Raw genomic sequence first — 20297 nt, 5'->3', positions numbered from 1 at the left:
GTAGGTCCTCTTGTAACCCACTATTGGTGAGAGCTTGATATTGGAGAGGGGCTCATATTTGGATATGGTTCTGACTTGTTTCCCCATTCCAGGTATGAGTTTCATTCCACTAAGCAGATCTTCTAGACAATTCAAGAACATCTGTTAACCCACCATGGCTGTGTGCCACTATTGCACTTATGTGTGAGCATCATGTCAGATGGATTGTTACTGAGTAACTTAGACCCTGAGTTGCTTAGACAGATGTTGGTCATTTTCCCCCAGTTGCTCATGTAACACTTTCTGGTACTAGACAAACTAACTGTCTGGGGATTGACTCTTCCAGTTTCCAGCCAGGTCGCTCCATGTTCCATCCCAACAGCATATAGTGTCTTTGGCAATAGGTAGGGTCTTACCATTAACCTTTGGTGGGTCATCAAGTACTCTGACAGAATTATGTCTTCTTTGGGGAAACTGATCAACAGCTCAGTGGGGATATTACCCACATGCTGGTACTGGGAGTTACAGGTCAGTGCCAAGGGAAAAGAAGGAAGAAAAATATAGGTAATATAAAGGAGAAGGAGAGAAGGGAAAGGGGGTTGAGAAAGACAGAAACAGGAGAATATTGAGGATAGTCTTTATCATACCCTCTCCAGGCCCCTGTTTTCTTACTTTCCAATTCATCAATTTCTACTCTGATCTTAATTAATTATTTCCATCTGGAGCTTTTTGGGTTGGATACTTTTGTTTTTCCATTGCCTTTAGGTGGATGGTTAAGTTATTTATTTGGGATCTCTCTGTCTTTGTTATGAAGACTTTTAGTGCTATGACTTTCCCCCTCAGTACTGCCTTCATTGTGTCCCATAATATTTGGTATATTGTGTTCTCATTATCATTCATTTCTAGAAATTTTACAATTTCATTTTTAAGTCATCCAATACCCATTTATTGTTTAAGAGGGTGTTGTTCAGTTTCCAGGAGTTGGTTGGGTTCCTGGTACTTCTTTTGTTGTTAATTTCTAACAATACAGTCTTGTGTTCTGAAATCATGCAGGAAATTATGTTGATCCTCCTAAATATATAGAGGCAGGCTTTATGATCCAGCATATGTTCTATTTTAGAGAAGGTTCCATGGGCTGCTGAGAAGATTGTGTATTCTGTGGATTTTGGGTAGAATGTTTTGTAGATGTCCGTTAGGTCTAATTGTTCTATGGTGTTATTGAGACCTCTTACTTCCCTGTTAATTTTCTGTTTGGATGATCTATCTATTGCTAATAGTGAAGTATTTAAGTCCCCAACTATGATGGTGTTGGTGGTTATTTATGTTTTATTATCAAGTAGGTTTTGTTTTATTAATTTGTTTCACCTGTGTTTGGTGCATAAAGAATAATGATTGTGATATATCCTCTTGTTAGATTGTTCCCTTGTTAAGCAAGAAGTGGCCTTCTTTGTCTTTTGTGATAAGTTTTTGTTTGATGTCTATTTTATCTGATATAAATTTAGTTATATCTGCTTGCTTCTTATTTCCACTTGCTTGGAATATCATTTTCCACCCTATCACCCTGAGGAGGTGCCTGTCTTTAGTGGTGAGGTGGGTTTCTTGAGGGGTCTAATTTTCTGATACACCCTGTTAACTTCTCTTGATGGGTGAATTAAGGCCATTAATACTTAGGGTAATAACTATGAGGTTTGATTTAATACCTTCCATATTGTGGTGGTTTATGTTTTTTGGTGTTTTCTTGGCCTTTGTAGTTTTTGTGTCTTCTCAAAATTTGGTTATTGCAATCTGCTTCTCATAGGCACTTGTGGTTGGTTATTTGAATCTTCTGTGTGGAGCATTCCCTGAAGTATTCTCTGTAGGTTTGGCTTTGTGTTCATATAGCTGTAAATCTGTGTTTTATTGTGGAAAGTTCTTTCACACTGTATTATAAGGTTTGCTTTTGCTGGGTAGAGTAGTTTGGTTTGGAATCCATAAGTTCTTAGAGTTTGCAGTGTTCTGTTCAAGGTTTTTAGGGTTTCCCTTGAGAAGTCTGAAGTAATTCTGATGGGGTTTCCTTTATATGTAAGGTGTTGTTTCTCCCTAGCTGCTTTTAGGACTTTCTCTTTGGTATTGATGTTTATAGTCTTAGTGATAATATGTCCTGTAGAATTTCTCCTTTGGTCCAGTCTGTTTGGAGTCTGCTTTCTTCTTGTAAGTTGATGGGCCTTTCTTTTGAGAGAGTGGGAAAGTTTTTCATGCCGTTGGTGTGTATTTCTTCCCGTTCTGGTATTCCCATGATCCAAATGTTGGGACACTTAAGGGTATCCCACAGTTCCCTCATGTTCTATCCACAGAAATTTTTGATCTTATTGAAACTTTTGGACTCATGAACTGTTTCTTCTGTTTTGTCCACCAGATCTGAGTTTCTATCCTCCACATGGCTGACTGTATTCTTGAGAGGTTCTGTACAATTTTGGGCTTGTTCAATTTGGTTCATATTTTCTACTGATTTTTTATGTAGTTTCTAATCCTCTGTCAGGTTCCCTTTTCATGTCATTTTCTGATTTTCTTAATGTTTCTTGGAGTTCAGCCTTGCATTTTTTATGTCTTCAATGAGCTTAGCCTGCTGGCTATTGAGACCCTCTATTTTTTTGCTCCCTTTCTGATCATTTAACTTTCTTTGGAACCCTTCCTGGTTCTTTTCTATTAAGTGTAATCTAGTGAGCACACCATTTATATAATTACTTGTCCTTTGTTGAGCTTCTGCAAGTTCTGCTATTTGCTTGGTGTGGTGGTTTAATTCAGATGCCCCATAAACTTAGGTGTTCTGAATGCTAGGTTCCCAGCTGATGGATATTTGGGAATTAATGCCTCCTGGAGGGAATGTATTGTTGGGGGCAGGCTTATGGGTGTTATAGTTAGTGTTCCCTTGCCAGTGCTTGGTACACTCTTCTATTATTATGGTCCACTGTAGGTTGGCCAGGGGTCGATGTCCACCCTCTACTCATGCCATCATTTTCCCTGCACTCATAGAGCTCCTCCCTTGAGCCTGTAAGCCAAAAATAAGCATGTTTTTCCCACAAGCTGCTCTTGGTTGGGTGATTTCTACTGGCAATGTGAACCTGACTGCAACACTTGGCCAGGGTTACATAGTTTGTATCTTCATTTTGGGGTTCTGATCTTATTGTCTCTTCTATGTTTTGATTAGAGACATCCACTGTGGGGCTGGGCAATCCAGCTGTATTTACTTGCATCTGATTTTTCATGCTATTTCTATGTTGCTATCATCTGCCCATCACAATGGTTCTGAAAGCCTAGGGTGTGGGACACTAGCTGGCTTGCCTGATGTGGGGATGGGGGTGGTGAGTGGGATGGAAATCGCCCTTAGAGTTCAGAAAAAGCTAGGGCAGAAACACTAGCCTGGGTTCCTGTTTGGGGGTGGGAGGGGTCAGCGTGCACAACTCAGAAAGGCTAGAGTAGGGACACTGGCCTTCTGGCCTGCGTCCTTATTCAGTGGTTGGAGTGGGTTGTGGTGAGTGGGTCAGTGATTGCATGTGTGGGGGTCAGAAAGGCTAGGTTGGGATCGGCGACTAGAGCGGTGATCACAAGCTCGAGGCTCAGAAAGGCTATTGTGGGATTGGTGACTGGGATGGCAATTGCACCCATGGGGATCAGCAAAGCTAGGGCAGGAACGGCAACTGGGATGGTGATCATGTGCATGTAGATCAGCAAGGCTAGGGCAGGAATGTTGAATGGGACAGCATTCGTGCCTGTGGAGTTCTGCTTGATGGCAGGAAAGCCTTGGGCAGAGGACCTAGCCTGCTAGGTTGGTTCCGCTTGGCCTTTAGTTAATGCAGGAGGGACTTCCTCCTGGGACTGTGGCTAGGACGGATACTTGAGAGGATTGGGGGACTGGTGCACTACCCGAGAGCATGAGAATCAGTGGATTTCCTGTTTTGCTCCTCCAGGCCCTCCCATTGGAAGACTACTAGAATCAGCATACCCCCCCCCCAAAAAAAACCCACTTGGACCTTAAGGGTCTTGCCTTTCCTTCCCCATGAAGTGAGGTGAGGTTAGGTGGATACCATCTAAACCAGAAGTCTACCTGTGTCTTTTGATGTATGAGTTAAGACCATTCACATTTAAGGTCATTACTTGAGGTTAGAATTAATTGCTGCCATGATGAGGTGTTTTATGGGGTTTGGTGCTTCCTTATGTTTTGACTATTTTCAGCCTCGTGTATTTTGGTTATTATGATCTTCTTGTTGGCTCTTGAGATTGGTTGTTTGACTGTTCTGTGTGAAGTATTCCTTCAAGTATTCTCTGTAGGTTGGCTTTGTGTTCATATAATCATAGAGTTGTCTTTTTTCATGTAAAGGTTTTCTTTCACCATCTCTTATGAGGGATACTTTTGCTGGGTAAAGTATCTTGGGTTGTAGTCATAGTTTTTTAGTCTTTGAAGTATTCCATTCTAGGCCCTTCTGGCTTTCAGTGTTTCCATTGAGAAATCTGATGTAACTCTGATGGGATTGCCTTTTTATGTTGTATATTGCTTCTCTTGCTGCTTTTAACACTCTTTGTTTTCTTTGTTAAGAGTTTTAACTATTATATGTCTTGGAGAGTTTCTTCTTTGGTCCTGTCTGTTTGGTGTTCTGTGGGCTTCTTGTATCTGGATGGACCTGTCTTTTGAGAGATTTAGAAAATTTTCTTCAGTAATTTTGTTGAGTATGTTATCTGTGCCTGTGGCCTGTATTTCCTCTCCTGGTATACCCATGATCCAGATGTTTGATCATTTTAGGGTATCTCAAAGTTCCTTCATATTCTGTTCACTTGATTTTTTTTAAAATTTTATTTATTTATTTATTTATTTGAGAGCGACAGACACAGAGAGAAAGACAGATAGAGGGAGAGAGAGAGAATGGGCGCGCCAGGGCTTCCAGCCTCTGCAAACGAACTCCAGACGCGTGCGCCCCCTTGTGCATCTGGCTAATGTGGGACCTGGGGAACCGAGCCTCAAACTGGGGTTCTTAGGCTTCACAGGCAAGCGCTTAACCGCTAAGCCATCTCTCCAGCCCTCACTTGGTTTTTTGAACTTAGCAATGTCGATGGACTCCTGATCAATTTTTTCTGTCTTGTCTTTCAGGTCAGAGGTCTGTTTTTCACATGAATAACTCTGTTCATGAGGACTTCTAGAGAGGTTTTTTTTTTATAATTTCCATTTGATTTTTGTTTTCTGTTTGTTACTTTGCATCATGTCCATCTTGATTTTGAAGTATGATTTCAATTCAAGTTCTCATTTTCTTGATGCTCCCTGGAATTCATTTTTGCATTTGATCACATCTTCATTATGCTTAATCAACTGGTTGTTGAGGTCTTCCATTTCTTGATTCACCTTCACCTTCAATTTAATCATATCTGTTTGAAAGGTTCTTATGTTTTCTTCCATCAAGTTAAGCCTACTGTCAAAAGTTCTGTTCAATTTCATTGATACAATTGTTGGTTCTTTGATGGTTTGCTTCTAGTTCAGTGATTTTTTTTCTATGAGGGTCTCATTGGTTGTTATGTTTTCATTTGGGGAATGAATTTCTATTGATTTCTGTATGATTTAATTGGAGACTTCCTTTGCATCCTTGGTGAAGATCTCTCCATTTTCTGACTTTCATTGGCTTTTTTGCATTGCTGTCAACCCATTTTAAGTAGACTCTTTACTTTATTGAGGATGAAGCAAGTTTTTGTCCTTTGTCCCATGTACCCTCTGACTCAGGTGAACAGGGATGTTGGTACCCAGCGGCCAGTCAGGATACCACAGCAAAAGGCCTGATTCCTCAACTCACACAGGAACCAGGCCTCCCCAAGCAAAGCACAGTGGGTCTTTCCACTACCAGGGGTACTTGGAGGAGCCAGGGAACTGGGATCTGGCCTACTTACTCTAAGCTGTGTCTGGCTGCCCACAGTCTGGACTGAGGAACCTGTACCAGGGAACTGGGAGGAGCCAGAAAACAGGTTTCGGGCCTACTAATTCCATACTGCTGTGCCAACACACGCTGTCTGTTCAGGGAACCCAGACCAGGGAACTAGGGTGAGCTGGGAAACGGGAGGTCTGGCCTTCCCAGTCCACATGGCCTTGCCCTCCAGCACACAGATGGGGCAGGAAACCTGGACGAGGGAACTGGGAGGAGTCTGGCCTACTCCACCCTGCTGCTTCCACTCAAACACTGTCCATGTAGGGAACCCAGACCAGGGAACTGGGAGAAGCCAGGAAACAGGAGTCTAGCTTACTCAATCCACAAGTTGCACCAGCCCACACACCATCTGCACAGGGAACCCTGCCCAGGGAGCTGGGAGGAGCCTGACTTACTCATTCCACACCACCATGCCTGTTCATACACCACTGCCCATGCAGTGAACCCAGCCCAGGGCTACAAAGCAACTTTAATGAAGGCTTTTTGAATATTAATGTGGTGGTGAGGGTAACATTGATTATAATTCATCTCTTTTTAAAATTTTCTAAGACAGATAGAATTTTGTACATTATATTTTAATATCCTTGAAGTCCAAACCAGAAGGAGTGTCATCAATAATTATGGTCCTGTCAGTAACTTCCTTATCAATTAATATAGTCAGTAGAATACTTAGGACTCTGCTGTGTAGCATGCAGGAAGGAGGTGATAACAAACAGCAAAGCTAGGGACCTCTTGTAGTAGGAAGCCAGGTGGAGAGTTCAGTTCTTTTCTCTTCTCCTGTTTATCAAGGAAGGGTCTTGCTCTAGCCCAAGTTATCCTGGAATTCACTAGGTAGTTTCAAGCTGGCCTTAAACTCATGGTGATCCTCCTACTTTAGCCTCTCCATTGCTGGGTTAAAGGCATGGGCAACCACACCTGGCCTTGGAGATTTCTTTTTTTAAAAAACATTAAATTTTATTTGCAAGGAGAAAGAGAGAGAGATTGAAAATGGGCACACCAGGGCCTCTAGCTGATGTAAACAAACTCTAGATGCAGCTACCACTTTGTGCATTTGGCCTTACATGGGTACTGGGGAATTGAACTGGGGCCATTAGGGCAAGCAAGTGCCTTAATTGCTGAGCTATCTCTCTAGACAAGATATAACTTTTATTGATAATTTTCCATACATGTATATAATATGTTTATCATAATTTCCTCTCATTATTTCCTTTTGTACCCCTCCCCGTACCTCTTCCACAAAACCCCTTCTTTTCCAAGTAGTTTTTCTTATAGTTTGATGTCTTTTGTTTCTGCTTTCCTCAATCATTCATGTTGAGATGTGGATGGAAGCAATATTGTGCAGGCAACAATAGCCACTGTGAGGACATGAATGCAATGGCCACTTTGTGATCATAAGACAGCATTCTGATCCTTTGTGTTTTACATTCTTTCCACCACCTCTTCCACAATAGTTCCTGAGCATTTGAGGGTATGATAAACATGGCTCATTTGTTGATAAGCACTTAATTATCACTTCTCAGCACTTCACTGATTCTTCAGTCTTTCCAGTAATTATCACCATCTGCAAAAAGAAGCTTTTCTGATTAAATGTGAGAGTAGCACTTATCTATGGACATGAACACAGATATTAACAGTTGATGAGTTCAACATATCCATCTAGCAAAGCAAGAGTAGTAACATCTCCCTAGGACCTATAACCTTTCCAACCATTGTTTTTTTTTTTACTAGATTAACAGTAATTGGCACAAATTCCCTTCTGTGGAGTGGGCCTCAAATCTATTGAGGTAGCAGTTAGATACCAATAGCAGTCAATCATTTCACTATTGCACAAATTGCCTGGGTGGGTGGTTGTGTAGCTTACAGGATCTATTTCTCAGTAAGACTATTGATTATTCTCCCAGGGGAAAATTTCTAATGCGTTATCCAACCTTAGTATGTTAGAACCTTGTCTAACCTAATGACATCTCAACTAATTTTGGGGAATAAAAATCGCAGATAAAGATAAGGATTTGGCCACAATCTCCAGATGGGTGCATGGGCAACTTTTCTATTTGTGTAGAAGTAGAGGGCTTAATGGAATTCTGAGAGACTTTTGTGTCCCTGTGTAGACCCAATCCTGTAGAAAATGATATTCTTTTATATATTTAAGGACTCAAAAGAGAAGGCAATTCCATAGGTCCTGTGTATATCACAGCCAAGTGTGATCCTGAGTTAGGTAGAATAGCATTCCTGCTGGTGCTGGCTTGGTGCTATGTGTTAGTTGGTCACTATTGTTTGGTGAACCCAAGTTGAGTTCTGTTGGGCTTTTCTATTGTGTGAAGGTTGTGAAAGACACTAGGGGCTCTGGCAAACCCTTTTTGCATTAAAAAGACACACAGGATTTGAATGTAAACTGTTCTTACCTAGAAATTTCTGCCTTGAGTTATTTTTCTTTCTGTTTGAGGATTTTCTCTTCTTTTGGTCTTCATCTCTTTTCTTTTTTCTTGAGGCATGGTCTTACTATGTAGCCCTATAGAGGCTGGCATCCACTATGTATTCCAAGCTTTCCTTCAACTCACCATAACCCTCCTGCCCTCAGTTTCCCAAGTGTTGGGATTGCAGGCATGTATTACCATGCTCAGTTTATAAAAGGATTTTCTTTTTTTTTTTAAGTCCACATGAAGTTTTATTTTTTTGTATGTTGTCAAAAGTGGAATTTTGAGTTTGATAGATATGGATTCAAATGTGTATATTACCTTGATAGTATTAACATTTTGACAATATTGCCTTCCAACCCCTGAACACAATATACCTTCTGCCTGTTTTGTTTTTCATTTTTTTTTTCTTCTAAAGCAATATCTAACTCTGGTCCAGGCTGTCCTGAAACTCACTCTGTATTCCCAGGTTGGATTCAAACTCAAGGTGCTCCTTCTTCCTCGACCTCCTCAGCAAGTGCTGAGATTAAAAGTGTGAGCCACCACACTTGGCCCAACACAGAATACTTTATATATATATTGTATTGATTAATAATTTCAGCAGTGTCTTGTTGTTTTCTAAATAAAATCCTTTCAACTCCTGGATTATAATTGTTTCTATGTAATTTGTTTTTGATGCTATTGTAGTTGGAATTCCTAACTTCCTTTTAACATTATTCATTGTTAATGTTTAAAAACACATTCTTTTTGCCCAGTACCTTTCTATGATTTAACTAATAGCTTCAGAGAAAAAGATACAAAAGTTTAAAATACACTGTGGCATCTCACAGCTTTTCTTCTTTAATTTATATTTTCTTTTTTTATTAAATAGAAACTTTGTATGGATACATCATGTGTTGATACCATCATTTCCCTCCTCCCTGCCCCCATTCCACTGAGGGCCCTCTTTAGTGGGACTGTTGATATTCACCATGGAGTTGTGGGTTATGAGTTGTGAGAGAAGTCAGTCATTGGGGGGAAGCAATACCTCTGGATATTACCTCGCACTCTGTGACTCTTATATTCTTTCTGCCTCCTCTTCTACAAAATTCCCTGAGCCTTAGAAAAATATGGAACACTTCACGAATTTGCATTTCATTCTTGTGCAGGGCCATGCTAATCTTTTCTGTATCACTCCAATTTTAGGATATGTACTGCCCAAGTGAACACAAAAGGATTTTCTGATCATTGATTCTTAGTGGCTTGAAAAACAAACCTAGTTACATGATCATTCATTCCTATTGCTTTTATTTTTTTATTTTTTATTTTTTAATTTTAATTTTTATTTTTTAATTTAATTTATTAGTTTTCTTTTCAGTAAATACAGGCAGTTTGGTACCATTATTTAGGCTCATCTGTGATCTACCCCCTCCCATTAGACCCTCCTTGTTATTGAAAATGGGTCGTGCATTGTGGAGTTAGCCCCCAGTTATTAGTATGATAAATGTCTCTGAAAATCATGACCCAACATGTAACTCTGACATTCTTTCTGCCCCCTCTTCCGTAAGATTTCCCTGAGCCATGTTGGGTTCATTTTTGGTCTGCTTCAGTGCTGAGGTGTTGGGGGCCTCTGAGGCTCTGGCTCTCTGATTTGGCAGGAGTTGATTTTTCTCCTATTGCTTTTAAAGATGTGTCAGGCTATACTGAGATAAATTTGAGCCAAAATCATAAAGTCCACTTATATCTGGCTATCTCTGAACTCTCAGGAATACAAGAATCAGGGCTCCAGAGAAGATAATTTAATGATCATGTGAGGAACTTTGCCACCCCAAATTATAGCAACAGGGATAGAATTGGTTTGTGATCTCACCACATGTTCTTGATGGACCTAACATTCTGCTTCTTTCACCTCTCCTATAACATGAAGATGGTTGAGGATTAGAGGGCTCCCAAGAACTATCATCATGTGGTTCACGAAATATTTGCCCTTTAGGATATGACTGAAATCATTTGACTTAGGTGTTCTGTACAAGCAGAAGTGGATTTACCTTTCAGTTAATGAAACTTAATCTTCAAGGCTCTTCCTTTTCAGAGTCCAATCTATGTATAAAAGTCATTTGTAATTGGAGAAACAGAAGAGTTTGAAGATAGGTATACCTCAGGGTCTAGTAAAATACCAGATGCTTTGCACAAAATGCATGTCTTTTCATTTGTCAACAATATATGATGAAAAACCAGTGATGGACAACTTGTCATTCTTGTGTGAGTTCACAGCTTTGTATGTGAGCTACCCAGAGAAATATGATTTAAAGTTGGATCTTGAGCCAGGGTTTCCAAAACGATCTATGTGGTGTTATAAACCTCAGGGGTGGTAGAGTAGAACAGTTCTAGGCGTTTATACACTAGATGGCACTGTGGGTGCAGAAGAAAGCTCTAAATTGGTTCTTTTGTTACATAAATCTGTTACAACAATTATGTAGTTGAGAAAACGCTATATTATGACTTGTGATGGGGGATTGTAGAATATATTCTTAATCACTTTGTGATTCAGTATGTGTCTTCTTTTGGTGAGAGTACTCAGCTTAGTATGTCTGTATCCTCTATTGGAGGAAACGGCTCAAGCTCCAATTTTCTTATAATTCTATAGAGTTTGCCTGTCATCTCTGTGGTGCTTGCCCAGAAACAAAGGTATCAGACAGTGATATGTTTGATATAGTCTATTGCAATTGTAATTCCAACATGTAAGCTTTCCTCTTATCACTGATGGACTCTTCTAAAGCTCATCACAAAATGAGCTTTAGAAGAGGCTCACAAATCTCTGTATGGACAGGCTGGCTGACCCTTTTGACTGAGCTAGTGTGAAATATTTGATGTCAGTCTCTTTGTCAACATGTCTGCTGTGAGCAGTTTCTGTTAGAATGGGACAATGCTCTTTTGGGGATTGTGCTTAGGGAAGTTTCACACAAAGGCAGATAGGAAGTCTAAGGAAAGGGAAAACTGAAAATGCTTTCAAATCACAATTAGAAATGGCTTCAAACCTTTAGCCATTCAATCAATTAAAAAAATCCATTTCAATTTTTAGCCTTAGGTTGTCCTAGATGAAAAATTGTTGTGCATTTTCCCCTAATGGTGTGTACTAAAATCTTTTCTTGTATTAGAGCTGTGACAATAGAAAGGAAATCTTTATGTGAAACTCCTTTTTTTTCACAATTGAAATACCCATGAAGCTTGAGGAATATGTGGAAAGTAGATTGGCTGATTTTATTTTGTTTTAGGAAAGATACCAGCACCATCTTTGCCATTTGTGGTGGGTCAAGATAGATCAAGCCAATGTCATTTGCTCTGGAAGGCACAGTTGGTTGTCAGAGATGGTACAACCTCATGAATGATTACCCAAGAGCTTCTGGAGCTATTACAAACATTCCCTTGCCTCTTCCTTGTTGATGATAGGTAAATAATAAAATCATAGTTACCACTTAGCATTCCCTTTGAGAGAGTAGGCAGATGGGGATCTTAAAAGGCTTGGGAGTTTTGCTGTTTTTTCTCCTCATTACATATAGTTGCAGTCTTTACTTGAGCTATACTATGAGTTACCTGGAGCTGTGGCTGGTGAGAAGAAATTGTATTTTTTGTTGGTTTTCTAACTAGATAGTAAAGTGTAGTATCATAGAGTTGAATTTAAGGCAAGGAAGGGGGCTAAAAGTTTGGCCCAGGAGAAAAAGATGGCTAATGGGGTGAGGTTAAAGGGGAAATAGTCAGAGTCAGTCTTATTTGGGAAAGGATTTTATTAGTGACTATTGACTGAATATAGAAAGGTGGCTAAATTATAGGTTAAAATGTGGAGTGTGTGGTATGAAGTTTGAATTATATCATGGGAAAAATCATGGGAAGAGCAAAATAATACTCAGAAATGGGGATATAATGACAAAAAACAAATGTTTTTTACTTACTTGACACCGATCCCGTTTTTCTTCTTTTGACCCAGTGGTAATTATTAAGTGAATTCTGTGGGATTTATAAATATGATTGAAACCTACTCTCATAGGATTTTGCCATGTTTTGTTTGAAAGAATTTAAAATAGTCTACAAAGATCTCCATGTTCATCTTGAAATCATAACAAGCCTTTCAAAACAGCCATAATTAGGGCAAGAAAACTATTGATGTTTTGTGTTTGCCTGTGTTTTGTTATAGAGAACTTCACTGCCATTTCATGCAAGCCTCCTCCTCTTCCAAAAATAGAAAGGAAATATCCACCTTACAATGGCTTTGGCTCTGAAGAGGATTCTCTTCGTTCCTGCATAGGCCTTAAGCCTACACCTCACCGGAAGAACTTCAAGAAATTCTTGGAACTAGACAGGTGCTTGAGGACTGTGATTATAGTTTTTGTCTTTCCCAATATGTTTGGGGTTTATGACATAGCCCTCATGTTGTAACAGGTGTTACATAGCTTATCTGAATTTTGAGCTCAGGGACATGTTACTCTAGCTTTTTAATGAAGTTGATTAATTTACAGATATTGCCAGCTTCTTGCTTAAGTCTTATTTTCATGTGTCATTTGGAGCACCCTAAAGTCATACTATCCCCCTATGTTGTCTTTCAATATCTTTCTTGTTTTTCTCCTGAAGATAGTCCCTAGAAAATAACATGAAGGAGGAGTCAGCAGATTGCAAGGTCCAGAGAGTAAATACTTTTGGCTTTGTGGGACATACAGTCTCTGTCACAACCACTCAGATATGCCATTGTAGCGTGAAAGCTACATGGACAGAATGCAAACATGTGTGACTGTGTTCCGATGAAATTTTTATGGACATTGACATTTGAATTCAATATAATTTTTACATATGACATATTATTCTTTTGACTTTTTTTCAGCCATTTAAAAATGTACAAACCATTCTTAGCTCAAAGGCATATAAACACAGGTGGCCAGCTGGATCTGTCTCATAGACTATGGTTTTGCCAGCCCCTGCTATAGAGATTGCAATCATTTATAAGTGTTTTTCAAAATGTTATCTTGGCAATTAACATTGTTTTGACTTGAGAGGTTTGGTTGAGTTCAGTAACAATAGATTGCTCATATGGTTGAATGTAATTTCAAAAGATTGTTTTTCAAAAGCACCCCAATATACATGAGGCACAATCTCCTGAATCATAGATTTAGAATGTAGTTACTTGGCTATGGCTACTTCCTCTATAGGGAGAGCAGGCCCTGGAGAAAGAAGTCAGGGGAAATGATGGGGTAGATGCTTGAGTAGAGTGTGAGCTAAAATTGTGCTTCTCTGTGAGGGAGATAATGGGCTGGAAGGACTTGGAAGAAAAATGATAAAGGGAACATGTATTAGGACAGAGTGAACAACAGAATGATAGCATCCTGACTTTGGTCAAATTGAATGGGGTCACATGCTGTTGAGAATTTGAAGGAGAGGGAACAATAGTTGAAGTATATAAAAGTAGTTGAACTCTCTTACTGTGAATTATACAAAATGCTGGAAGTTCTGCCTTTACCATGACATGATATCCTTTGTCTCTCAAGAGATTTTCTTTCAGTTTTAAAGACTTTGGAGTTTTATTTAAATTTTAAAAAATGTAGTCCATAGCTATACATGTTGGAAATGCCAATTCTTTTGTCTTCCTCCAGATGAACTGAGAAAGAAGTGCTGGAGGATGAGGCCCTGCAGTGTTTTTACACATACTTAGGGGGATTCTGGAGCACATCTGTGTTTGAGAATCGACAGTTTCACACATACCAGGGACACCAACTTATTCTCCATGCCCCCTTACTGATAACAATGCTGTGGAAGTTCTAGGATAGAGATTTTGGTGGACAGTTTTCCCTAAATGATGTTTTTAAGGGCAGCTGCCTAGAGGAGGTGAACAGGAAAAATGTCCCTATTGTAAAAGGATAGGGAAGTTTTCTCATAAGTAAACAAGATGAAATATTATCCAGGGACCTAGGGAAAAACATTTTTTTTGTGTGGGGGGTATTTGACTTAGTCTCTCTTTCTGTCTGCACTGTGTAAACTTGCCTTTAGAACCCTGACTATAGGTGAATATCATACTGTCATGGATGGGGGATGGGAATATAGGCACAGATGTCTGTAATTTCATTTCTTTTTGCCCACTGCTTGTTTTGTGTCAGGAATATACTCCTGTCAAGCTCCTCTTAAACAGTGACCTTGTTTCCATAGTAACAGGCACATACCCGGCTAGAGACTCATGCATGAGCTTGAATGACCCTAGGGTTCAATATTGTGAGATCTTAAGGAAGATGATCTCACAAAGCATACAAAGGACAGTTTCTTAGTACAAATAAAGAAACTGGTTTGGATGAAATTCTACATGGAATAATGATTTTGTATATTGTTATTAAAAGAAATTTACTGGATGCTTTTGGTAGGAGGTTAATGTCTAATGTGACTCACTAGAGAAAGTCGTTTCAAATTAAAGCATATGAGAGTTTTGATGGGCATGAAGATATTTACCGTCTGGGTTAGAATCACTATGGTGGCCTTCTGGACAGATTGTCTAGTTTGATTTGGGAGAATCAGAATCTTTTTCTTACTGAATATCTTTCTTATCTGCCCAGGGCTGAAGTAATTACTTTGTTCTCTGTGTGTCCACAATATGCTGTTAATTATATTTCTAATAGTCATATTATAATTAATAAGTAGTTAGCAGTTTATTGTATTTATGACTTTATAATACTGATTTAATTTAATCTTCAAATCAGCCATGGAAGAAAGTAGTTCATATTATTGCAACCATTTCTAAAATGAAGAAACTGAAGCTCAGAAAAGCTCTGCTAATTTTTAGTTGAATTAAGAACTGAATACAGAGAAATCTGACTTAAGAAATTTACCTTGATTGCCATAGAATCTATTCATATCATGTGTCTTGAAGATTACTCATTTATGTAATTTCTGGGCTCTCCTAGACTATGAGCTCATTGAGGCCAGAGACTTGCTTTATTGTTTCTCTAAGAGTCACAATGCAAGCTATATACTTGAGGACTGGCTGATATTTTACTCATTAAGAAAAGGTGTGATTGAGTGCGTGAGTAGATTAGTCAGATATTCAGCAATCCAGTTCTTAATGAGAAACATAGAAGGAGTAAACAACATCCTAACAGGCAGTTATTATCTCATATTTCTGCTATTCATGTCCACATAGAAGCCCCAAAGTCATAGTTTCATATTAATATTTCACTAGTATCAAACATTATCCACCTGCTGTCCCCACCAGCCATTTTCCCCCTTAATTTTTTCACCATTACTAAAAATAAGCCTTCAAGAGTGTCGTCCAGTGGAGGGTGAAGAGCTCTAGGGCTTTGGTTTGGTCTTAGCTAGGCATTTAGATATAGGGGAGCCATTCTTTTGCTTGGTCTTTAGGACAAGCTACGCTAAGTACTTACTTAGCTGTTTGTGATAGATCAGTGGAAAAAATGGCCATAAAAGCCCCACTTCCCTCACAGAACTTCCATTCTGTTTGAGGGAAATATGTAATTAAATAAAGATATGTAAATTCATTGTGTAGCATATAGAAGATATTAAGTACCGTGAAAGAAATGAGAAAGTCACTAAGTTGCTATGAAAAGAAAACAGATTAACTGGTAATATAGGGCTGATGAATACCCCCAGTAGCAAATTTTAATCATGTATTGTGATGGACCTTAGTAAGGCAAGAAGATGTCTTCCAGGCAGAAAGGATAGTCCGTTTAAAGATCCTGAGCACCAGGCATGCTTTGTATGCATTGGAACTGTCTAGGAAGCAGGCATGGATAGGGCAGAATATCTCCCATAGAGATGGGGAAGAGAAATAATGAGATGATGTCATGTAGAGCCTCACAAGCCATCATAAGGACTCGGCTTTGATGAAGAAGCAGTGTTAGGAGATTTTAGCAGAGAAGTGACTTGATCTAGCTGGCACATTGAAAGATTCTCTTCAATGTATTATCAAGAGTAGAATGTAGGGGGCTGGAGAGATGGCTTAGTGGTTAAGCATTTTCCTGTGAAGCCTAAGGACACCGGTTCGAGGCTTGATTCCCCACGACCCATGTTAGCCAGATTCACAAGGGGGCACATGCGTCTGGAGTTCGTTTGCAGTGGCTGGAGGCCCTGGCACACCTATTCTCTCTCTCTCTCTATCTGCCTTTCTCACTATGTCTATTGCTCTCAAATAAACCAAATGAACCAAAAAAATTTTTTAAAGAGTAGAATGTAGAACACCCGTAGAATGAATACCCGCTAAGATGGTGCTGTGGTAGTGAAAGAGAAGTCAGGATGTTCACATCTGGGTGAGTTCAGTGGAAGGGATTGGGTAATGACTTTTGGAAATATTTTTATGGTAGAATCAATAGGATACAAGGTATAAAAGAAGTCAGGAGATAAAGATATCTTTCAAGGTTTGGGCCTGAGCAACTGAAAGGGTGAAGTTGGAAGCTACTGAGATTAGAAAGACTGTATTGGTACAGTATGCTTGGGTGCAAGAGCAGAAGTGACATTTTAGGACAAGCAAAGATATCTACTAGATATCAAGGGAAGTGTATGTGTGTGTGTGTGTGTGTGTATGTGTGAGAGAGAATAATCCAGGGAGAGAGGTCGAAACTGAATATAAATTTGGAAATCATTAACTTGTGGAAAGTATTTCAGTTCATGATGCCAAATTGTACTAAAACATTGAACTGGTGTGAGGTCACTAAGGGAGTATATGTATAGAAAAATACCTGAATAAACTTTAGGGTACTACCAATTAAGAGATTGTAGAAGACAGAAAGTACCACCAAAGGAGACTAAAATGGGGCAAAAGAAGAGATAGAAAGGAGCAAACCTATGAGCATCCATAATCTTGAGAGCCAACTGAAGCAAGGATATCATGGAAGTAGTCATTATTTGTGCTAGTTGCTGATTGATCAAATGAGATATAGATTTGGCATTGTGGAGATCATTATTGACCTCTATAAGATCAGTTCAAGTAAAGCAACCCTAATGGACATGAATTTAAGAGAAATTGAAAAGTGGAAGATATGACTCAGCCGCATACTGGAGGCCATGGATCCCATTCCCAGCAAGGAGAAGAGGGGAAGGGACAGTGGGAGAGTTCAAGGCAATGATTATAGATAACATTGGGCTCTATGTAGAAAAAGGTAAGCTGTGGTTTCTAGATCTATGAATTTATAATATGCGTTGGAGGTATGGGATACACACATTTTAAGGCACCCAGCCAAGAGTATAAGTTTTTGTAGTGTTAAATTGGGTGTGACATAGTTGGTATAAGACATATGAGCAGTTGATCAGCTGGGAGTGTTACAAAAAGTGTGTTCAGAAGCATTTGAAAATTAGCTTATAATCAAGAAAATATATGAAGTCATCTACAATATTTCTTACACTGTGCCCTCGGGACTATCTCATCAGACTCTCCTGCCATGCTTATTAATAATTCAGGTTTCTGCAGATATAAGTTCAATGCTCAGTTTATGTCTCTGGGGGTGGGATTCTGGATTCTACATATCTAACAAGTTCCCCAGGTGACTTTTGTATACAATAAACTTTGTGAACTGCTAGTATAAAGATTTTATTGAGCAGATTATGTTCCCTGTTGAGATCTCCAGAATACTAGAATTAGGGGGAAAATGGCATGTTGAGAAATCCAGTAAACATATGCACTTATAACTTTATGTAAACTGGAAGAAGATAAATTTATAGTTCTATGTATGCATTAGGTCTCAGCTTAGACCTCATTCAATTGTTTAATGACATTTTAGATATTTATAATGTTAGAAGGGTCTTTTATAAGAGGGGACAGTTGAATGTTTATTACTTATAAACTCAGTTATGTACCAGAGAAGATACTTGACAATGTCTAGCTGGCCCTAACATTATATAATGTTCATCTGAAGCTCAGGAATGAGGCAGAGCTGTCGTGTTTTTGGTGGTTTTGCCATGGCTACTCTGAGGTGAGCCTTATTAGCTTCGGCACTCCTCACATGAGGCCTTAAGCTTGGGAATCTTGGTACCATTCTTTCTCAATCCAACCCAAAAACAGGATAGAGAAAAACACTTTCTGTCCCTGCAAATTATAAAGAAAACTTTGTTTAATTTTTATCACTATAAACACAAAATAAATTTCAGAGTATGTGAATCTGCAAGTAGTGACCACTCCACTTAGAGTTGTTATAGGGGAGTGATGAAGGATATGGTTGACTTTACAGTATATTTCCTTAGAGTAATGATTTGACCAAAGACTTCTCAAGGGCTTACTATTTGTTAGGAAAGTCAGTTTAATTGGCTGATATCTGCCAACATGCTAAAGAAAGACCATAAGTAACACTCTTCAGAGACCATGGGTCCATTTTAAGAAAATAATTTTTTTTTTTAGCCAAGGTTGAACTCAAACTCATGAACTGTCAGCCTCCTCAGTGCTAAGACGATAAGCAAGTGTCATCATCCCTGCCCTAGGGAATTTTGAATTCTATTTGATCCCATCCTCATGCAGAGTTCTAAGTGCAACTTCTAGTCTTTCTCAATATAACCTTCTATAAACATTTATTATATTAACATAAAAGGTGTTATGTTGAATAATGGTTACTAAGACATAGCACTTCTCCTTGGAAAACAGACTTGTAATAAATTACAATGCAAATAGTGCTATAAAATAGAGACATGTTGATAATAATTGTTATAGCATTTGAAAGGGAAAAGTTAATGTTTCCTTGGAAGGGAATTAAGAGTGATACTGGAGACATGGAGTGCCATAGGGAGGCAAGAATGTGGTCTGCAAGGCAGAAAGCCCTGGATTTGAGACAAAACTTGGTGAAATAGGGAGGTACCTCTGGACCATGTAGAGAATGTCCTCTGGACTGCCATAAGCCATCAGGCTACATGCTTGTGTTTCTATCTGACACAATTACTGTGATTGCTGAAGAGCCTCATGATAAGAAAACAGCAGATTAGTGTGGCTGTTTTGAGCAGGATGTTTATAACAATTGAGTTCGGTTCATTCTCCCCAGTGTGCTTCACAGAGCACATAAGAATAAGAAATGTTTTAATGTACTGAGAAAATCCTTTAGTATTTAGATTTAGAATCTTAAAAACAAGGTATCAGGGACTATTTAGAAATCTTAAAGTCCTGTATTAAAGTCATAGCTCATCTTTTGTGGGCATTTATTTGTTTTGATACATGATGTATAGAAGATTTAGTGCTCTCTCATTTCTCTTCTATTTAGCTATGGCTATAAAAGCAATATACTTCGATATTTTGCAAAACTAGTCACAGACAAATGTGCTGATGAGGACAGGTTGTTTGTTATTGCATATTATCTCAGTGATGACACAATTTCAGTGTTTGAACCTATTGAGATTAATTCAGGTAAGATACGTATCTTTCATATTATTTTCCTCTGAATATTTAACTGCCTTTTCATTTTGAAAATTAGAGAATAAAATCTGACTTTTATAGCCTAGATGATCTATGATAATTTTTTAAACAATACATTTCTTCTTACAAAGATTTCTGAAATGTGAGCAGAAGCATATAAAATGATAAACAAGGAACAACTGTGGTTGGCTGAGGCCTAGGGAACCCAGGGTAAATCCTTTTGGTCACTGTCCTTTCTTCCACTGAGGAACTTTTGTGAAAGTCAGGGGCTTCAAAGTCATGGTTTGGGTACCACTATACCTACTCACAGCCAGTAAGCCAAGAGAGTATTTGATAGTCCTGCTTACACAAAGTTTGGCTTGACTGTAATACAAGAATCTGAGTTACATAAATTTAATATTTGGTACTTCTGTTTGTTCAGGCCTATGGATTGTTCTCCGCAGTGACCTAACCTCATGGTTATTGCTCAGGACAGCCATTGACTTAGGAATTATAGAAATGTAGGACTCTCTTCTTTGCTGCAACATGTTTACAACTAACATCTGTGCTGAAGGCACATGATTGAGTAGCCCAATCGATGATATGTTGGTTCAATGGCTCTTTGAAGAA

The 20297-nt window shown here is 38.9% G+C and overlaps 1 protein-coding gene and 1 non-coding gene across 2 annotated transcripts in view; one reads left to right on the top strand and one right to left on the bottom strand.

Annotated features, from left to right (window-relative positions):
• Efhc2 (EF-hand domain containing 2) overlaps window positions 1-20297 on the top strand; it is a 195930-nt gene that overhangs the window by 90746 nt on the left and 84887 nt on the right. Inside the window, exons 8-9 of the mRNA XM_045140027.1 lie at window positions 12507-12672; window positions 19537-19679. Of these exons, the coding sequence (XP_044995962.1) occupies window positions 12507-12672; window positions 19537-19679 (309 nt within the window). The remainder of the gene's footprint in view (window positions 1-12506; window positions 12673-19536; window positions 19680-20297) is intronic.
• On the bottom strand, window positions 9439-9544 carry LOC123456856. Its single transcript, XR_006634731.1, has one exon. It is a non-coding gene; the product is annotated as a U6 spliceosomal RNA (small nuclear RNA).

This window comes from Jaculus jaculus, chromosome X, assembly GCF_020740685.1.
Source record: "Jaculus jaculus isolate mJacJac1 chromosome X, mJacJac1.mat.Y.cur, whole genome shotgun sequence".
NCBI lineage: Eukaryota > Metazoa > Chordata > Mammalia > Rodentia > Dipodidae > Jaculus > Jaculus jaculus.
Note: the sequence above shows the minus strand (reverse complement) of the source record. Positions and strands in the feature narration are given on the sequence as shown.